A 20635-nucleotide genomic window follows, 5' to 3' on the forward strand; every position below is an offset into this window, starting at 1 on the left:
TGCTATTTTTAGTAACTTCTTGTCATTTAAAAAAATATCCAAGCTACAAGTACTGTATAGTGTCTCAGTTTTATAATTCCAGTCTGAAAAAAATAATGCTTTTTTACAATGTTTTTAAATGTGGTATTTTTTTTCTTAATTAAGATGCACTACTTAATTTTTGCCTGGTAGCTATAACCTTATTTTTTGATCAGTTATTGACAAAGATGTTCTCATTAGTTTGATTTAACATGAAAACATTAACCATTTATGTCAACATGCTTTTATTTAGATATTTTCTGGAATCATTTAACGAGGTAAAATAAGTGGCTTAACAATAGTAAAAGACAGAATGTTTTAATTGCTTTGATTTTTATTGAGATTTGTCTGGAGGGAAAAAAATAAGGTAGTGGTTTAAATGTTTAAATATAATTGCATTGAAAACACTAAAAAAATTATAAAAATATAATTTTAATAGTAGCTGATCTAATAAACATCTACTGCAATGTGCAGACACTGAGTAAAATTTTCAAAGTCCCCAAAGAGATTAGATGGGTAACTTCAAATGCCTGAGCTACCAGTAACCTAAATAATGCAGACTGTTTTTACATGCTATGATTTGGAAGAGCAGGTAAGTTAGGTTCTGTATCCTAATTACCTTTTAAAAATCTGATTCTGGATGTTTCAGGCTTTGAAAATTAATTTCTTTTATTAATAGATCAGACAGGTGAAAACAAACAGCCCTGCTTGCTCAGTTGCAACAAACATGCTCATAAACTCAAAACACTCTCAATTCATGAGAATGTGTGTTGCAGCTGAGGATCAGAGTTGGTTCTGATGGAACTACTGCCTCTGTTTACTAAAGTGTGAAGCTCAAGACAAAACTGAAGTGGAAACTGTACAACAAACCGTTTTCTAGGTACAAGTGTATGAAAATGATAGCTTTTTATCCACTGCAGAAGCAGATACATAGTTATTACCCTATATACAGGGGGTGAATGAACCTGTGTGTAGTTGCAGCTTCAGTAAATCTCTACTCATGTTTTGCCATGACTGCTTTTGGATGGGAGTCAGTGTTTCTACTGTCCTGCCTCTTCCCCAGCCTTTTTCATCTTCCTTCTTTACACTTGCATCAAGCCATCAGTATTTTGGCCAAGACATTTGATATGTACACACATATTTGTGTGCATATATATAAATATATAAAAAAAACCAACGAAGGATCTCTTAAGATTCTAGTAAGCTGGGTGAATGAATACCACAAGTGCTATTTGTGAGTGACTAGGATTGCACAAGGGAAAGATGGTGCCACAGTAATGCTGTCTAAATTGGTTTAAACTGAGTTTAAACTGGTTTGAGAATGTCTATCTTGTGATGACAGTAAAGCTGAAGATGTGTGTTGTCCCCCTTCCAGAAGTTTTTTGATATCAGAGCCGGTGACGTGCTTTTGCTGTTCAAAAATTTTGGAGTGTGTAAGCTCCAAATCAGTTGTGGGAAATCTGTAAATGCTCAGAATTCCAACATAATGTTGTCTTCCACACTGAGAACAAAGTTAATTATTTCCTATAGTAATTTGTGCTTCTCATGATCTGATTACTGTTATTACATGCTTTACAGAATCACATGAACCACATGTGAAGTAAAGATTTAGAAAAATTGAAGTTGAGAATCATATTTACAATTTCTTCCTGTACCAGCATAAGACCAGCTGTTAGGCAGAGGCTTTTACTGAAGAGTCACAGTGCTCAGCCTAGGGCAGGGCTGCTTCGTGAGGACTGTGTGTCAAGTTTTAATGTTCACATGCAGTTACTACAAATAGTGAGTAGTTTCCTTTAGGTAGACTATCATACATTTGCCTCAGGTTTTCTTCTGTGTCTTTCTGGACCATCTGCTTTGTAAGAGTACTGGATTAAATGAGTAACATCTGTGTCCAAGCATAGCTTTCTCTAGGTTTGCTCCATGATGTTTTGTCTAAAAAATTCAAACATCCTTCAAATCTTGTTTGATAAAAGATGGCTTGTATAAAAGCCAATGGAAGAGGAAGCTTTTTGTAGGTTTAAGTAATGCAGTGTCATGGTTTTCCTATCACCTGTTGCACAATGCTAAGCATAGTAGCCATTCAACCTCAGTTCCATTTTCCAGCCTGCAAGTGGCACTCTGAGTACCCTGACTCCTTCCCCTCCTGCCCCCATCTACCTGTGAGGATAAGAACGCCCTGCCATTGAAAACAGATTTGTCAAGTAAACGAAGCAAGAAGAAATCTTCAGGCAAATTTCAGAAAGGCATGTAGCTGCAACAAAAAAGGTGTCTTGAGTTGGTGGAGGTACTGTGGAAGAGCAGTAACTCAGACTGTGCAGTCAGCTGATGCCTCAATTAAAAGCTGAAGTGACTTAGTATTGCTCCCAGCCACTTAGTAAAACTCTTTGCCAGTGTGTATGAGCGTGATTTAAACACTTGGAATGGAAATCTTGTGGCCTAGAAACTTAGTTGGGGAAATCTGACTTGATGGTCAGAACTTCCAGAAAATACCTCATCTGCAGAAACAACCAAGGTGGCTTTGCTTCACAGGGAATAGGAAAATCAGAGGGCCAAAAAAGGCAAAAGTTTACATCAACACATAACCAATCATTGTGGCTCTAAAGCTTTTTTTGTTAGGATGCGTGTACTTTTAGAATATACCTTGCTTGGAGAAAAGCTTGTTTATGGCACTTTCTTACTTTTTAAAAGACTTTCAGACTTTCGTAGATGTAATATTGTTTAAAAAGCTTAATGGTTTTTGAATATTAGGCAAAGTAAATCAGTTTGGATAATTTTGGGGAAGCCTGCAGTCAGTCTGTCTGTTGGTACTTGATAGTATGTTAACATCTGTTAACATAGAATGCCAAACTTTCTGTGAACTGCTGAAATAGATTTTGAGATTTTTGGCTTTGTTATTACTTTTCAGGATATTTGGAGTTCAAGATTTGCTTTCTTGTACTTGTTTTTATTAATACAGTTCAGTTCAAATTGGGAGAACTGGCAAACAAGAATGTCAAAAGATAAAGATATAGTGGAGAAATTACTTTCTACTGCATAAATACTTTGTACAATAGAAATAATTTTTCCTTTGTATTTTATTTGAAATGAAATAAAGTGGTAATCTGCATGTCTCATTAGCACTGATTCCATGTAGAAGTTGCACATATGATTCTCTTTTTTCCCACCTGTTCAGGAAGAGTATAGTACAATACGGGATTAAAGAGAAGCATGAACCTTAGCATCAGGGCAACGTTACCTTGTACAGCAGAGAAGTCCTAGATGGCATCATTCTTTTTTTAAAAATTGCATCTATATTTTTGTATATTAAAAAACCAAGTGTCCTGTCTGGTGATTTTTTTTTTTTAACAATCCTTGATTCTGTTTTTTTTAAATGAAAATAAATGACTGTGAATCCTTCAATGAACATTTGGTATGATAATAAAATGTATAGTAAGTATTTCTTTTGAGACCTGGTTTCAAATGTAACTTTTATCACAAGTGAAAGTGAGTCTTACAATCTAGTTTCCTTTGTAGCTAAGTCATTTAACTCAGCACTGCTGTTGTGTTAAGAATGCCAAGTTAAAAATATATTAGATGACTTTTTTTTATGTAAATGTGTCCAGTCCTAGTCATACTGTATCTGACTTCTCCTGTTCCCTCATTTTAATAAGTACTAAAATTTTCACTCTCTAAAATGAGAGTTTAACTGCAGTGATGGTTGTTTCTAGAAATAATGGTTTTAGATAGGCTTTTATGTATTCAGTTATGTAGTAAAAAACTTAAAAGATTCCTTTGTTTTATTAGGAGTCCACCTCTCCAGTTGTTTCACCACAGCAATCCCCACCAACCTCTCCACATACATGGAGGAAGCACAACCGCCATCCCAGCGGAGGGAATAATGAGCGACCTCTTGCTGGACCTGGGCCTTTTTGGGCTCCATTTAGTGAAGTACAACCAGGTATAAATGTCTTGTTATGCTTCTGCTGTAACTCAAAGTTGTGGAATTCTTAAGTAAGTAAAATAAATGAGCTTAGGACAGTTTATCTTTGTGCTTTCCAATCCTGGAAATTTCTTGCAGATTCAAGTGTCTGTGTTGATAGCAGCACTGTAGAATCTGTGGTCTTGCGTATGGCAGATCCATACATGGGAAATGCTAAGGGTTTGGAGGGAGGAAAAGAGAGTGTTTAAGTTTTCCAGTGGAAAATTTTTAAAAACAAACCCAAATCCTGTTGAAATTGTGCAGAAGCTGTCAGTATACCTGAAAATGTGGGGAGCTCAGAGGAAAGCAGCAGATTGTTTGTTTGTTTGATTTATATTTCTGGTAGATTCGTTGAATTGCTAGAACAATTAATTTGATTTCTTTAAAGTTAATGTAAACAACTGAAGCTTCTGCATTTCCAATCTGTCAAGCTAGAACCGCTTGTTTCAGTGAAGCTTTTCATCCTTTAGTGTTCTTCATTTAACCTGAAGACCCTCCCTGTTGTTGTATCATTGTGTTCAGATTTAAAAGCTTTCTCCCTTAGTATCTCTTGTTTTAAAAAGTTCTGTTTTCTTTTCTGATACTTGGTAGTCTTAATAAATTTGGGAGCAATTGTAATTCAAGTTTTGACTTTGGTGATACTGCTGAATAAGATGTTGCATTTTATAGGCTGTAGTTTGAGATTGAACTGTGATTGCTTGGTTTACTTCAGTTATGATATTCCAAAATTGGTCTGTTACATTTCAACCATTGTCATTCTGTAGTTCTAAGCATCCATGGAGGAACAGGACTTCTATTAGAATTGGTTGGATGAGAAAATAAAACTTTAGAAGTGAAGTGGGTTGTATGCAGAGGTTTATGCCAGTGTTGTTTGCTAGTAAGTCCCAGTCAATTTACAATTAAAAAAAAAAAATTATTAGTCTACTCATTGCATATATAATCCCTTCTAAGGGTTCAGTCCAAGCACTGTCAGCACTCAATTTCTCAACGTTTTTTCTCCTATTGTTCAGTTGATTTGTGTTTCTCTAAGGCTGAAATACAAGTATGTCTGATTTCTAACTTGAGTTTTTCTAACTTAAAAAGTCAAGTACTCCAGGACAGTATGCAAACTCTTCCTAGTGTTGAAGAGTTCAATATTGTTATCTTAAAAATAAAGTTGTAATACAATGTTAATACTTCAGTTTGGTAATGGTTTCCCTGTGATGTTTAATGGGTTAATTTCTTAGATATTGTCTGAGCATATTTCTGAACAAGCTCAGTATTCCCCAATTTTACATTCCATACTGGAACACATTCATAGTTTATTTAAAGTAATTTGAAGATGCTTTTATAGAAGGATTGTCTGTTCTGGCAATGCTAAAGATAAAGTGGTTTTTCATATATTAGTTTAAGAAAAATTGTCATCATAATTTACTGTGGATGATCCTTTTGCACTGCAGATCATTAATTATTGCTTTGAATTTGAGCTGTTGTAGGCAGTTCATATTTTTTTCCCCCTCTCTTGATCCTACATTTCAAGGACAGTGTTTATAGCAAATTATGTTCTCATGACATTTAGATAAAACCAGACAGGCTGTTGGTTAGTTTTCTTAAAATCAGCAGTACAAACTCATCTTGATTCCAGTGCAAGATGTTTTTGAGAAACCAGGTGAAGTGTTATAGTTTCAGTCGGACTGTGCCATTTCACTTGTGATCCAAGAAAAATGAGAACCCAGGTCTCTCTGCTTGTATTTCACTTTATTCTCAAACATTATTTCATCTAATGAGGCTGTCAACTGTAATCATGAAACCTCAAGTGTGAAAATGTTTCTGGAGGGTCAGATAATAAACAGCATGTTGCCTCAAACCAGAAGGGCAAAAATCAAATCTCAAATTTAATTTTTTTGTTGGAGAAAGATGTATTTAAACAGGAAGATTCTGACTTATGCATAGTAAATGTTCCATTGCATCCTCATACTCCCACTATGAACAAAGTTAAACAGTGCTTTCTCTGCTAAATTGGGCTGTAGAATAATTATTAGATATTAACTCAATTGTTTGTTTTAAAAATCTTACACAAGATTTTAAAAATCTTGTCTTGCATTGGAAATCTAAAGCATAACTTACAGCTGTATCAATTTCTTAAGAAAGAAAGCCTGTTCTCATGGTAACAGAGCAAAAGAATTTGGATTTTACAATTCTTCGTCACTATGTTGTCCAGTAATTCAGTTGGGATAGTGTTAATGATGCTTCATATATTACTGGTTTCTGAGGCACTGTGACAACTAGCTCAGTATGCATACAAACCTGAAATCAGAAGCCAAGGCTTGTTACCATCTCTCTTCAAGAATTTTTGTAGAGAGAACCCCAAAGGGTGCATCTATTTTACCTTAATATCAGGAATTAAAGTTCGGTGACAGACATTGATTACCTGTGTAGAATATTTATAGTTAGCTCAGGTCTCATCCTGAAATGTCAGAGTCAAGTCTGTTAAAACCTGAGTCTCTCAGGTCCTCCAGGTGCCTCTGATTTAGCAGTTTAAGATTAACATCATGATTTTTTAACAGCTTTATGTCCCTACTCTGGCTTGCATTTCCAATGTGGAAAAATCTTCACAGAATAATCCACTGGACGACTGAACACCTTGTAGGAAGCAGAATTGTATGCGAGATGTGAGCTTCCTGTTCCTGTGGTTATAAGAGAGCAAAAACTAGTAGTCCATACTTCTACCTTTTCACCTCATTTTGCACTACAGCTCCAGCTGCTAGAATGTTGCTGATGTTGACAAACGTGGGAGAAAGAACCCTTCCCTACTTCGAATGATAGTTGAGTGGCATGTCAGAATGTGAAAATTATTTTTTATTACCATGTAGTCTGTTGGGACTAGATGCAAAGCAGAATATTTATGTTGGTAGTATTCAAAAAATCAATGAAGTAATAATAATGAAACAAGTAAAAAAAAAATCTCAGATCTTCTGTTCTGTCCTAGGACATTTGTTAGCTTTCTTTGGCATGACATCAGAGTTCTGTGTTGATATTTGAATATGTATGAGGAATTGCAGCCCTAAGCCACACTTGTTTCTTTTCTCTTTGGGAGGGATTTTGTAGCAGTTTGTGAATGCTTCAGGGATGGGAGGGAAACATGTCTACTGTGCTGTATGTTCCCTTGCATCTTTAGGGCCTTAAGATATTTACCAGGCTTGCAGGGGACTGAATAGTCCTTTGTCCCCTAGTTAATGCTTCAATAACTGATGATAAAGGGCCTTGTTACAAGCTATGTATTACTCTTACCTGGGCATAAGAGCTCTCCAGCATTTTATCTTATTGTCAGAATTGTATTCAGCTTCTGGTTTTGTTTCAACACAGACTGATGATAAGGAGAGCTCTTCTTAGTTTACAGAGTTAGTTGAAAATGTAGTTCTAGTAAACCCATTTTTATCTCATTATTCAAAAGTATGTGTTAACTAGACAGAACATTTGTTACACTTCCATTTATATCTCAAAGGGGGCAACTTTTATTCCAAAGGAAATGAGATCATTTTCCATCAGTTATTAATGTGTTAGTAAGATATTCAAGCTATAGGAAGATATAGAGCAGCTACAGGAATTTGTTAGGCCTTCGTACTAAACCTAGAGCATTAAACTTCACCAGCTTGTTCAAATCTCATAATTGGTCTTAGGCCTCTTCTCCATTCAAAGTGGTGTTACAGGTGTTTCCACTGATGAAGATGCACAGAGACCATTGAAGGCTTTCTTCACTGGGTTACAAATCATAAGATAAAAATAGATCAATGGTTTTGAGTCTTCTCTGTGACCCAGAGAAATTCCAATTTCTCTTCCACCTCTCTGTTTCCAGTTTGGTTTTGTCAAATTGAGTTACTGGCTGGTGGTAGTCCATGAGTATGTGTGTAGATCCAGGTCTCTATGGTTACTAGTAATCTTTCTCCAGTGTTCTCCAGGTTCTCCAGCCATTCCATTCTGTGTCCTAAAACATTGCGTTGGAGAGTAAATAACAGGAACAGTAAAGCAAGAATGTTCTTGCTGGCATTATTTGCACAGGGAAGAAAGGAAACAATTCTTTCAATACTTGTAAAGTACTCTGAAGGTGTCACAGTTTGGTGCTGCTGGCATCTCCATTGCTGTCAAAGTACTGCTTTGGAACAGATACTGTGCTAAGTGGGATATGAATTGAACTGTACCAAGACCAGTTGTTGGGAGAAGTGAAGGAGGAGTAAATATATATAAGATTAGTGGTGGTAATGTCAGTGTCTGAGAGGCAGAGAAGGGGAAAGCCAATGTATCAAAAATAAATTTGAGTGTGGCATATCAATAGGACTGATGGGAAGGTCTTGTCTGCGTCTGACTGTCTGTTAGTTCTGAAAGACACAAGGTGGAAAGAGACTGAGCTAGTGTTTGAGAGGTGAACTACTGAAGAAGAACCTCAAAGCAAATAAAGCATAGTCTGATGCATTACCTTTATTCTCAGCACTTTTGGATAAAGTCACTAGAAGCTCCAGGCCACATCAGGAGATTCCAAAAGTGGAGGATGAATTTGGGCAAAAGGAATAGTTAATAGTGCCTTTTTATCATATTCAAGCTAACTTAAAAAGAAAAAATCTCCCATGAAAAAATAATTTGATTAAATTCTCCTCCTGCAAATACTACCTTTTACTCAATGTAATGCAAGATTAAATGTGTTCTGCACAATTATGACTATTGTATGTAGGAAAAGAGCAAAGATAAAGCGGTTCTAAGCGTTTTTCTTATTACTTTTCATTTATGGAATGAAAGAGTAATTGCATGTTGCAAGATACTAGATAGCAGCACTGTATACTAACAATTATACTGTCACTTAAGATGTTAGTCCTCAGCGTGCCTCACAGATTCTCAGATTTCCTTCATTCTGTTTATTGCAGTGTAGTTTCATAAAGCCTTCAAGAACCTGAAATGGTTGATGTGTGTCAGCATCATGACAAGAAATTCTTGGTGTTTATTGCTTGAAAGTAAATCTTACTAGCAGGATTAAATTTATGACATCAGTGTCCTATTTCTTGTATGGAGGGCTTACAGAAACTCACAAGAAGCTGACTTGTCTTCTAAAAGGAAGTCTATTTCTACATACAAGGCAGAAATTCTTATTTAAGTATGACTTTATTTGGCATACTTCAAGAGAAAGCATTTAATTGTGCAAGAAGAGTAGATTCATCAGTTTCACAAATGTTGTTTAGATTTAAGGAGTTCAGCATTTCTTTCAGGAAACGAGGAGTAGAATGGAGTCCTGGGATTCTTCTAGACTTGTTCTAAATGGTTTATTTTCTCTCTGATCTGAGAGTTCCTTAAATTTTTAATTTGCAACTGCAATTTTAAAGAATCTTGATGTTTTTGTATGTAGAGCAGTGGATGGCCATATCTTTCTGTAGTTGCTTCATTGTTATTTTAATAATAAGACATTGAATGTTGGCAGTACTTCAGAAGTAGATTATAGCAGGGCACTGGGTGAATCTCTGTTGTGCTCCAAATAGTTAATACATAGCAGATATTAGCATTCTGTATGGATGCTTTTTATTATTCTTGGCCTGTTTTTAGCAACTGAGTTAAGTTAGTGCAGAAATGATGTAGAGGAAAAGGATTATCTGTGCCAAAATCCCGATTCTTAAAAGGAATTCCCAAGACTTTGTTCTTTGAATGGCAGACTAAAACATAGAAAAAAGTTCAACAATGACAACGAAGTTGAATGCTAGTTTTGTGTGCCACTTTCAAATAGTATTTGTCCATATAAGCATTGCTCATTTCAATTAAATGAAAATGTGGAGTGTTTATTAACTCATTCAAAACCCATTAAATGGGTAAAAGCCAGTTTACATTTTCCATGTGTTGCAATAAGCACATTCCTTAATTCTGTCTTTTTAGTGCAGATTGAAGCTAACCTAATGTAAAAATCTACAGGAGTGAGATGTCAGGAGATTAACTTTGTCACCTTGGTGCAATTTGGTTTTCATTTTTCTCATGATTCTAGACCATATCTCCCTTACAGGAGATATTTCCATATCCATAGTTCTTTCTCAGTTTTCAAGACTGTCTTTTGAAAAGGAAATGTTTCTTCTATTTTCAGGCTCATCTACTTCTAGTGATCCCATATGGTCTGGCCATTCACCACCACCCCATCAAGAAAATTGGGTCAGTTTTGCAGATACCCCACCAACCAGTGCTCTTTTAGCCATGCATCCTGCTTCTGTCCAGGTGTGACACTTTATTGGTATTTGATTTGCTTCATTCAGATCGATGTTGCAATCCTTGTTTTTTTTCCTTCATAATTTTCATTGCAGATGTTTACTGTGTATCTGTGCTGTAGTCTATTCAGTGCTATTTGCCCAACAGATATTTGTTTCATTGAGTTGCCTTAATTTGGAATGATTAAATGAAAGCTACTAATTTTAAAAATGTCAACAATTATGACTTTAAAACATTTGTATTTAGCTTTTTATGCACATGAGCCATACTTTTTTTTTCTGCTTACATACCTGCAGTCATTCCATATGTATCAGTGTGCAAAAATACCCTGTCATTATCCTGGAGATGCAATCTGCCAATGGCTTCCTGCAGTTTTTAAACTACTGTGAGATTTAACTATGCTTTATATTTTGAAGGCAAGAAGTTGAGAATTCGTAGAAGCATTTTAGGTAGATAATACTGAAGAAAAATATTTCATTTCAGGACCAGACAACAGTACGAACTGTAGCATCAGCTACAACAGCAAATGAAATTCGTAGGCAATCAAGTAGTTATGATGACCCCTGGAAAATAACTGATGAACAAAGGCAGTATTATGTTAATCAGTTTAAAACCATTCAACCTGATCTAAATGGATTTATACCAGGTAAGTTATTCTTTACGAAATATAATTGTGGGTGCATCAGTTCTGTTACAAAGACTTTGTTTTGTACTTAGACTTGCATACTATTTTGAAGGAAGCTCTGCATTTTGCTGATGATAGTGTATTATAGTTCAGTGTAATTCAAGAAAGACTAGAAACTGATTTACCTTTTTCCTTCATTTAACCCTAGTAATTAGTGCCATTTTCCCCAGAACCTTTGCTAAATAACTCCTCACTTTTACAGTAAGTCTGAGTCTTCTAATGATTTCACTTACCTTAAATATTAAAAAAGATTGTTGCCATTTTTCAGGATCTGCAGCTAAAGAATTTTTCACTAAGTCAAAACTACCTATTCTTGAACTTTCTCATATTTGGTAAGTGTGATGATTATTTAAAATAATTATTAATGGTAACTGTTTAGAAGGATGACAGGTACTTTGTAGACATCTAATAATTACTTGCTAGAAAGGTTAAGTAAAACTTCACTACCACATTAGTATGTTCAGTCCTGCTCATATTTATGCCAGTATTGCTTTAGTGGGTTTTAACGGGTCTGGGCTGGTACTATTTACAAGGCACTTCGAGAAAATTTAAAACTCTTCAGTTAGAAGCAATTTGAGTTTTTTATTGTCAAAAATGCATTCAAATTTAAATAATTAATTCCTTATCTATAATTATTTATTCATTTATGTCTAAGTAAATTTAAATAAAATAAACACATTCACATATTTTTAAATACAATTTGTGTTACACGATGACAAATTCAGCTTTGAGTTTGTGCAAATCTTCTATTTCATTTTATTCTGGAATTTGTACTGCATCATTGCATGCTATCATTACATGGCTTACCTCAGCAGGTGCTATCTTCCTTTCAGTGTAATGATTTCTGTTTCAGGTATTTTTCCCATTTAGCGCTATAATTTCAGTAGTATACTTTGCCAAAAATCTGAGGCCAATCATATTGTGTAGTGCTGTCTTAAATGGGTTAAAAACAGTGAGAAATAAAAGTCACTTTAAATGATCTGTAAACTCTTACTAATGAAGGCTCATCATCTTGAAGAGTAAAGCATGTAGTGCTAATATGAAGTGTTTAGTAGGATAAAGTGAATGATAAACTTTGCTCATCCAAGTAGCAAAACAGAAGCCTGTCTTTTGGAAATAAAATAACCTTTAGAAATTTTACTTACACCAAGTTTTCCTCCATAGGGAGCTGTCAGATTTTGATAAAGATGGTGCACTGACATTGGACGAGTTCTGTGCTGCATTTCATCTGGTAGTTGCTAGGAAGAATGGGTATGATTTGCCAGAAAAGTTACCTGAAAGTTTAATGCCCAAACTGATTGATTTGGAAGACTCAACGGGTAAGATACGGGTTCAACACAAATACCAGTATTTTAAGATTGTGGTCTAATTGTTACATTATATCAGCAGATATTTGTTTGTATGAGCAGAAAGCATTTGTCAATACGAAGTAAAGCATTGTGCAGTTTTTAGAAGTCTTAGTGCTCAAAGCTAATTTGAGCATGTACATATTTCTGTAGAGGGCAGTTATTTAGGAAAAGTACACATACACTATTACATTTGGAAATACTGACTGTGTCCTTTAAAGGTTAAGGAAAACAAAATTGTCACAGTATGGATTTTATTCATGACCAGCTATTTTATTCCAATTTCCCAATCCAGCTGTACTTTAGACTCGCTTTCAAATGAATATGCTTTCTGTTCACCCTCATTTGTGAAAATACAGCATGAGTTTCTAAGTCTCGAAGGCACTTAGAAAATATTCCCAGATTCAGTGCTAAGGGCAGGATAGGTCTTTAAAAGTGCAGGATCAGTACCATAGACTTTTTTTTTTAAATTCAACTCTTGACTTGAAAGCAGATTTATCCTTCATTGTGTTGGCACCTAGTTGTTCTGCACATTGTCCTTTACCATTGGGTACTCCCAGAAAAACCGCTGGATGTGTGAGTTCTGCTTGTTAATATGTGCCAAAAACTCAGTCCTATAACTGAAAAACAAACTACTGTTCCACGTAAAAGTGGTGTACAGGTACTATGATTTGCTAGAATTTTATATCTATTCACTAAATACTTCCAAGTATTCTTCATACTGTGTGTGTAGGTTGTCAAAGATTTTAATCTCAAAATTATTGATGAGTTCTTAAACTAGATACTGTATTTCTTATCTGTCCTTTAATAATGAAACCATTTTTTGTGGGAGTAGGTTTGCTCTTCCAAGAGCTGCCACTGAAGTGTTTTCAGTATTCATTTTGCTATGATGAAGATATTCATAAGAAATAGCTGCAGTTAATTGGTCTAATACCTAGCAAATGTCTAAAACCTTCCCATTCTCTCTATTTTTGTGTTAAAGTAGAGATCAAGCAAAAATCTTGGTAGTAAATGAAATAACATTTATTTGTATAAACCATTGTTACTAGGAAAAAAAGCACCAAAAAAACCCCAAAAACTCCACACCCAACCACTGTATTTGTACTTGATCTTCTATTACCTTTATTGGTAGTAGATTTCAGCTGAAGTTGTCTGGAAACTTTATACATCAGACACTAAACCAAAAGGTGTTATGTGTATGTTTACTGTTCTCACTTTACAGGCAACTTTGTTCATATAAAACTTCTGACTTATTTTCATGAGGTACAAAGTGGTCTTTCAACTTGAGGGAAAACTGCTTTTAAAAGTTTTTCCCTCTAGTATTAAAGGGAAGTTGCTCTGTTCTAGTGAATGTTAAAAGGTTACCTTGCTATGTAAGCCATGCTTAGAAAATATGAAAATCTGATTGATACTTTATTCTGCAGTTATTAAGAGCTACAATGGAAAAATTAAAGTTCCTGCAAACTTGTGGGGTTTTATCCAAATAGCTTTATTTTATTTATATATTATTTGGTCAACAGCATTGGAAATAGCTAATCTTCTCTAGCACATATGATTTTTCACCAAAACTTCTATGTTGAATAAAATACCTTAGACTAAGTTATTGATGTGGCTATAGTTTTATGTTTAGTTACAATAGTCTAAATCTCCAGTATACATTTACTAATTTGAAAGTTAGTGATAGGTCTGTCTATTGGACATGCTGAATTATATGAGTTTATCTTAAGGACTGTCAATCAGCCTGGAAAGATGAACCAGTTAAATTTTGGTAATAGTATTTCTTTTTAGTTCCTGTAAAAGTTGTATTTCAATAAAGCTTTCTTCCAACAGTTGTCTTAGAAATAGAAGCTATAAAGTGTGACACCAGAGTGTCTTTTTGAGTGCACTTTTTGCACGGGATAAAACTTTGTCAAAGAAAGAAATGGTTGATGATCTTCTGCTGACATGCCTCAATATGAATAATGTGCAGTCAAACTGTTGAAGAAGATGAATTGCTTGGATGTCTTTGAAAACAATGTGCAAGATAGGAAACTTTATTTCAAAAGTGTTAACAGCGCCATTATTAATCCTGTTCCTTTGTTAGAAAGTTTCCCATTAATCTTCTGCACTATTCCTCTGCACTTGAAAAGTGCTGCTTTTTTCCATTTTGACTTTTGAACTAGTGGCCAGCAGAAGGAGGAGTAACAGAGGGCTCCCTGCCCCCTCTGGCTGTGTTCAGACTGGAGAGGAAGAAGTCTTGTGAGCTGCTCTGGCAGCCTCTCCCTCATCAGCCCCTGTGAATCCAGTATGTGACGAGCTGCAGGTGTTCCAAACCTGTTTGAGATATGGTCTTGCTTTACATCTGGTTTCATGACTAGAGATACGTATTTCTCTCACATGGCACAGACTTATTGTATTATTAAGTATTTGTACAGTTGGTTATTTTCCTAGTACAGCAGTACATCTCTACAGAATTGTAATTCCTTTGAACTCAATTTCATCTCTGTTAATAAAAGCTACCAACCTTTACAAAAGCTGAAAAGCAAGTTTTGCTCTTCTGTGAATTTTTGTTTGGCTTGCTGCCGCAATGCCATTTCTTTGTAAGAAAAAGAATCTGCCATGCCTTATGTCTTACACAATTAATTTAACCCTTAAAATTTTCCATGGAATGTCTTATGCATGTTTTGTGGAGGTATTTGCAGAATTCTTTGAATTACAGGCAGCTGTGTAGTCTATCCACAACAACTTTCAGCCTTATCTTTTGACTTTTAGTTCAGTTAGCTAGAGTACTGTCAGTGAAATGAGAATTTTGAGGTTTTTAACTTAATAGAAAATTTTTATTCTTATTACACTTCAGAGCAATTAACACGCAATATGTATTTCCAAAATATTGCCACGGATAATATTTTGGGCTTAGAATGTTATTATGTGTACAATGACCACAGCATGTTAGCTTGATTACTTGGTGACTTTATGACACCTTGATGTAACCTATTTTTATTGCTTTCCCTAGAGGAAAGCAGTACAAGATGCTAGGTGCTGGGCATAATTTTGGAAACATTACAGAAACAGCCTCATGTCTGGCTATTTAAAGGAAGTTTACATGACTTTTGAGATTCTGATGAGTTATGTTTTCTGTGTGGCTTTTTTCTTGTTAGTAGCACCTCAGTTGCCCCTGACCTCAAGGTGGCACAATTAATTTCTCTTCAGTGTTTTGGCTGTGCCTGTTGCTGTCTGGAGACAATAATGGGTTGTTACTTTTCAGAGGTACAGGTGGTCACCACTGACTGTTCAAGTATTCAACGGTTTTCAGTTCAATTTGGCATTGGATTTGTTATTAACTTCTTCTGAATGAAGATTGCCAGGCAGAATATTGTCTTAGCAGAAGAGAAGGCTGCAGAGTTCAGCTCTTTAGGAACCTGAAACCAATCCATTTTGTACATTTCAATTAACTTTTGGTACAACATCATCTTGTGGCAGTCATCTTCAATCACATACCCATGAAGCAGTCCTTTTTAATGATGATTTAATTAAACCAGTTTTTTCTTGTTTAGTATTCTGTCTTGTTCAGAGTTTTAATTCTGTGTACTGCTGATATCATGTTGATATGTCTAGCTACTTATCAGTCACTCTTTCAGCTGTTCATGTTACTTATACTCTGAACAGTTGTAATTGGAACTTTCAGGTTTTTTGAGGCTCTCAATGCCTTGCTTTAGCTTGCATTGTGCTATCTAGAATAGGAGACATTGTAAGCAGGATTTTGCTGTGTTAGGCAGAATGCTTAATCTGCTGTTCAGATTTACTTTGAAAGAAAACTAAACAGTGCCAAAGGAACATTTAGTAAGGGCAATGTGACAGCTACTAGATTTACTCAGCTTGCAAAATGTGAATGGAAACACCATTGTTCTAGTAAGGAGGCTTGAAACTAATATTCTTTGGGGACTAATCTAAGGGAATGGTTTTCCTAATGTGTTTTCAATTTTTTTTTGTGTGTGTTTTCATTGAGATACTGGTTTTGCTCTGAACTTTCATGCAAGGAAGTATTTTGTTCTGTAACATGAAATGCTCAGTGCATATGATGTAATACATATTTACATATGATGTAATAAACATCCATTAACGAAATAGAAGTTATTTTCTCATACTGTAAGAAAAACTGTTTAATTCTATATGTAATCAAAATCTGAAAAAGCTATTTAAAAGCTGAAGTGCTGGGAGATAGCATGGTACAGAGTAATCTTCAAAGTCTAATTTTCAGAAACGTCCTTAAAATAAGAGTAGTACCTGATAAACAGGGTATTGAACTTAATCAGAGTTGTTGGGTTTTTTGGGTTTTGTCTGCTGCTAAGTATTTACTTGAAAAAGATGAAAACAAAGGGTACTTTGCACTTTCCATGAGATGTGAGCAACTCTTCTAAAAATAAACTGAATGCAATTTATGATTTTTGTTTATAGTGATTCCTGTCGTTTCAGAAGTTGGGGAACAGACTGGTGAGGTAGGTTACTCCGGCTCTCCAGCAGAAGCACCTCCAAGCAAGTCTCCATCAATGCCATCGCTAAACCAGACCTGGCCAGAATTGAATCAGAGCAGTGAGGTTAGCACTTTTATCTAAGAGTTATTTCATTGCCAGTCAATAACTAAATTTCATACGCATCCATAATTTGTCGTAAGTGAATTGTTGATCACAAATCATGAAACAGCAGGACAATAGACACAAGAAGGTTTTCTGTTAAAATGTAAAAAAATTATTTTCATTCTTATTTTTCTGTCTCGTTGCGAGATGAGCTACTATTTAAAACGTTGTCATTAATGGTGATTAAGCTTTATATTAATCACAAAATTATCTCATAGCCTGTTTTGGAAAAGCTGAATTAATTCCTGATTTTTTTTCATTTAGGGCAGGTTTTTGGTTGGGGTTTTTGTTACCTCTGAAGAAGTTTTTTAGCAAACACTTCTGCTAAACTACAGAATAAGTTTCTGACAGATCTGGACATTGAGACTTATTTCTGGAAGTGATTTTAGCCTGAAATATCACCAGTAATATAGAGAATTCATAGCCCTGGGTTTGTTTCAGAAGCAGAGACTCAGAGTTGAGTCTGAATCCAGCCACTGGCTAAATTTATTTAAACCTTAAATTGTTACTGTTATGTACTTCTGCTTCATCACCCTTAAGCATACATATTTGCTATGTAAGCGGTCTTCTGTAGTAATGCTGTATTTCGTCAGAATTTGAAAGTTAGCAAACAGTATTTTGTATATTATTTTTTCCCTACAAATGTCCATTGCTTAAAAGGCCTGTAAGGGATTGAGTCCTAGATTTTACTTGTTGCTCCGTTTTAACATTTTTGCCTCTGACTTAGAATAAACCCATGTTTTATTCTAAGAGCTACTTCAGATCCTCCAATGAGTTTCTGACTGCAGCCATATACAAAGATGATGTAGGCTTACTTTTCATTATGAGGGAGAAAAAAGTAATGAAATTTTTTTTTGAAAACTATTTTTGATTATCTGGGACTCAGTAGAAATTGAAAACTTGTTTTAACATGTAAGATAGTTCTGTCAGTAGCTGAGTCTTACCTTCTATTAAAAGAGCTTTTTGTGGATTTTTTTCTTTCTTCATTAGACTTCAAGTGAATAGAAAATTGGTAGTAGAAGATTTAGACAAACAAAAGGAAAGTCAGCATGAAGCGGAAAATAAGCACATTTTTAGGATTAAAGCTAGGAGCAGGGGAAGCTTCCTTCAGTTCTCAGGAGGGAAGGATTTTATAAAGTCTGCTGTTCCTCATAAGGGCAAATGCTAGCCTTATAGTCACATCCTTACCAAATAAAAAAATGTTGGAAATTATTTAGTGATTCTTAGTTGTCCTGTTTGACCGAGTGACTCAAGACTGCTGGTAGGAAGCTATGTTTTAAGAGGGAGGTGGAGCAGATATTCATTCCGTTGTTGCTAAAAAGCTGTAAATGTCTGCATCTGCATTAAAATTTGCACAGATACATTCCCTTGTGTTTTCAGTAAAGATTTACTAAGCTAATCATTTGGTAACCTGCATGATAATTGAACAGATTCCTTCAGTGTCTAATGCAACTCAAACAGTTGAATAGGATAATTCCACTAGTGGAAAAATGTGAATTACAATTCTGTCAGCCAGAATCTTGTCTTATGAAACTGACTATCCATTCACATAGATAAGGTGGTATTTTCTTTTTGAAAGTCTGCTAAAACTTAAGAGGTTTCAAAAAGTTCTCACAGTACTATACTACTGGATACTAACTGTACTAAAATAAGAGTTGAACTAAATGTTTAGTTTTTTGTTCTAACACAAAGGAATTTCTGATTTTTCAGATGTGTTGCTGTGCACATTTCTTTCTTCTCAGCATTTTCTTTTCAGCATGAGTCAGGTCAAAGTCCTCAAGGTTTTAATTCCATGAAAAAATTTCTGGTATTGCTGCAGGCACCAGTCTAATTGTTTCCTCTTTCAACCTCTTATAAGTGTCATCAACAAATGAATTGTTTCTAAAATCTCTGCATCTTTTGATTATCTGTCATTCCAGGCAGTCTCATCCTGTTAGTCTCAAAACTGTTGGTTAGTCTGTTCTTGCTAGCTCATAGTTGATTTATAGAATGCAGTTGCCAGGCTGAGTTACTGGAGGCTCCCAAGTAAAGACCAAGGCATCAGTTTAAAACTTCAGAATAAAGAGCACCATGAAAATCTACCTAACTTTGATTACTATGTGCTTCACATTCTCATCTCTTCCCTCATCACTTCTTTCTCACTTCAGACATCCTTTCCATCCAGTTCTCAAGGCTGAGCACTTAGTTCTGGAAGCTTAAAATAATTGAAAAGCCTACACAATTTTTTTGTTGAGAACTGTCTAGTGTCATGCAGCCGTCATATTAGCTTTAACACAGATAAGGAGATTTGCTTTTAAGTTCACAACTATTACACCATGTTTCAAATGTCTTGATGTTCTGCTCATAATAGTTCAGGTTGCTGTGAGTTTTAGTTTCCTGTAATTAACCTTTTGAAAGTAATTTAAAAACATTTTTGCAGTGGTAGAAGACATACTTTAGCTTTAGCTAGCATGAGTTTTACCCTGTCAATGCTTTTAAATTTTGCAGAGTTTGAGATGCAGTCCAGTAGATTCTTAATATATCTAGCTTTCTTTTAACAAGGGAATTAGCAGTAGCTGGCTTCTGGTAGTATTTCAGGATGGAGCACAACAGCATATTTCCTAGAGCAGTCAGTTGGTGTTTATCTGTCTGTGTCCAGCTAGGGAGCCCAAGGACAAGTAATAAAGGTACCTGCAGTTTGGCTTCAGAGCAGTACAGTAAAATAGATTAAGCATCCATCTGTAACAAATAATATTCTACCATTTATCTTAACTATAATGTAAGTGCTGTATGCCCTATGGAATTTTTAAAAAATTAACAATAGTTCTGTAATCAAATGGTCTGTTTGCCAGTCTCAGTAGTAACTGTGAAGCCACTGGCCAAATCAAGTTTAAAAGGGTAGTGGTAGACCTAAAATAAATATTAATACGTTTCGTGAAAATGAGCAGCTGTGCAAATGCAAGAGGCCAAATCAGGAGAAAGGCTGTCAGAACTTGGCCATTAAATTTCTGACTTAGTAAAAACTGGCTCACTAACAGATTTGTGTATCTCCAAACTACTTGCAATGCTGCCCCTTCATGAAGGAGGGAGTGACACAGAGATGAACTGTTTAATATGGGGAGTATTAAACAGGGACAGAGCAGTTTGGAATGCTTACTAAAAAGGTTTTGTTAGGTTCTGTCCATGAAGAGGATAGTTTTCTGTGTTAAATACAAACAAACAAAAACTTCAAACCAAGAGAAAACCACAACAAGAAAAAACAACCAGAAAAAATACCTGCGCCCATATGAATAATTCCATAATCTTTGCCCTAATTTAAAGTTTGAAATGAGGAGATAAGGCTCTTTTTCTACAAGAATTTTTACCACACATGACAGCACTTACAAATTTAGTTAATATTTTTCTGAATTTCATCTGATTGTAAACAGTTATTTGGGAATTTCCTTAAGAAGTTATTTCTGAAATAACTGTTTTATACCTGGTTCACATACAGGCTTTTCAGTGAATATCGTTTGGTGTAGAGGAGAACATGAGATTAGGTTGGCTAACACCATATAGTTTGTCCTATATCTTCTGGAATCATTTAGATTTATTTACCTATAGAGATGGGACAAGAATATCACACACAGAATATTCTGAGTTGGAAAGGACCCACAGGGTCGTAGACTCAAACACCCAAATAGTTTCCACAGCTAAACTAACATAACTTTTGTCAAATTTTATGAGCGCTAAATTTTTTTTTTTTTTAGTTTTTGAAACGTGTATTTGTAGTGTTTGAAACATGCTTGATATTTACTTGTTATTTTGCCAAAATATAACAAGTTCA

The 20635-nt window shown here is 35.2% G+C and overlaps 1 protein-coding gene across 10 annotated transcripts in view; it reads left to right on the forward strand.

Annotated features, from left to right (window-relative positions):
* REPS1 (RALBP1 associated Eps domain containing 1) overlaps positions 1 to 20635 on the forward strand; it is a 61339-nt gene that overhangs the window by 24596 nt on the left and 16108 nt on the right. For 5 of the 10 annotated variants that reach the window (XM_048297175.1, XM_048297165.1, XM_048297166.1 and 2 more), the window contains exons 4-9: positions 3802 to 3955; positions 10068 to 10195; positions 10670 to 10832; positions 11140 to 11203; positions 12036 to 12190; positions 16652 to 16791. In XM_048297175.1, coding sequence (XP_048153132.1) covers positions 3802 to 3955; positions 10068 to 10195; positions 10670 to 10832; positions 11140 to 11203; positions 12036 to 12190; positions 16652 to 16791 — 804 coding nt within the window. The remainder of the gene's footprint in view (positions 1 to 3801; positions 3956 to 10067; positions 10196 to 10669; positions 10833 to 11139; positions 11204 to 12035; positions 12191 to 16651; positions 16792 to 20635) is intronic. The other 5 variants (XM_048297169.1, XM_048297168.1, XM_048297174.1 and 2 more) reach the window with 3 other exon arrangements.

Source organism: Corvus hawaiiensis, chromosome 3 (assembly GCF_020740725.1).
Source record: "Corvus hawaiiensis isolate bCorHaw1 chromosome 3, bCorHaw1.pri.cur, whole genome shotgun sequence".
NCBI classification, from domain to species: domain Eukaryota; kingdom Metazoa; phylum Chordata; class Aves; order Passeriformes; family Corvidae; genus Corvus; species Corvus hawaiiensis.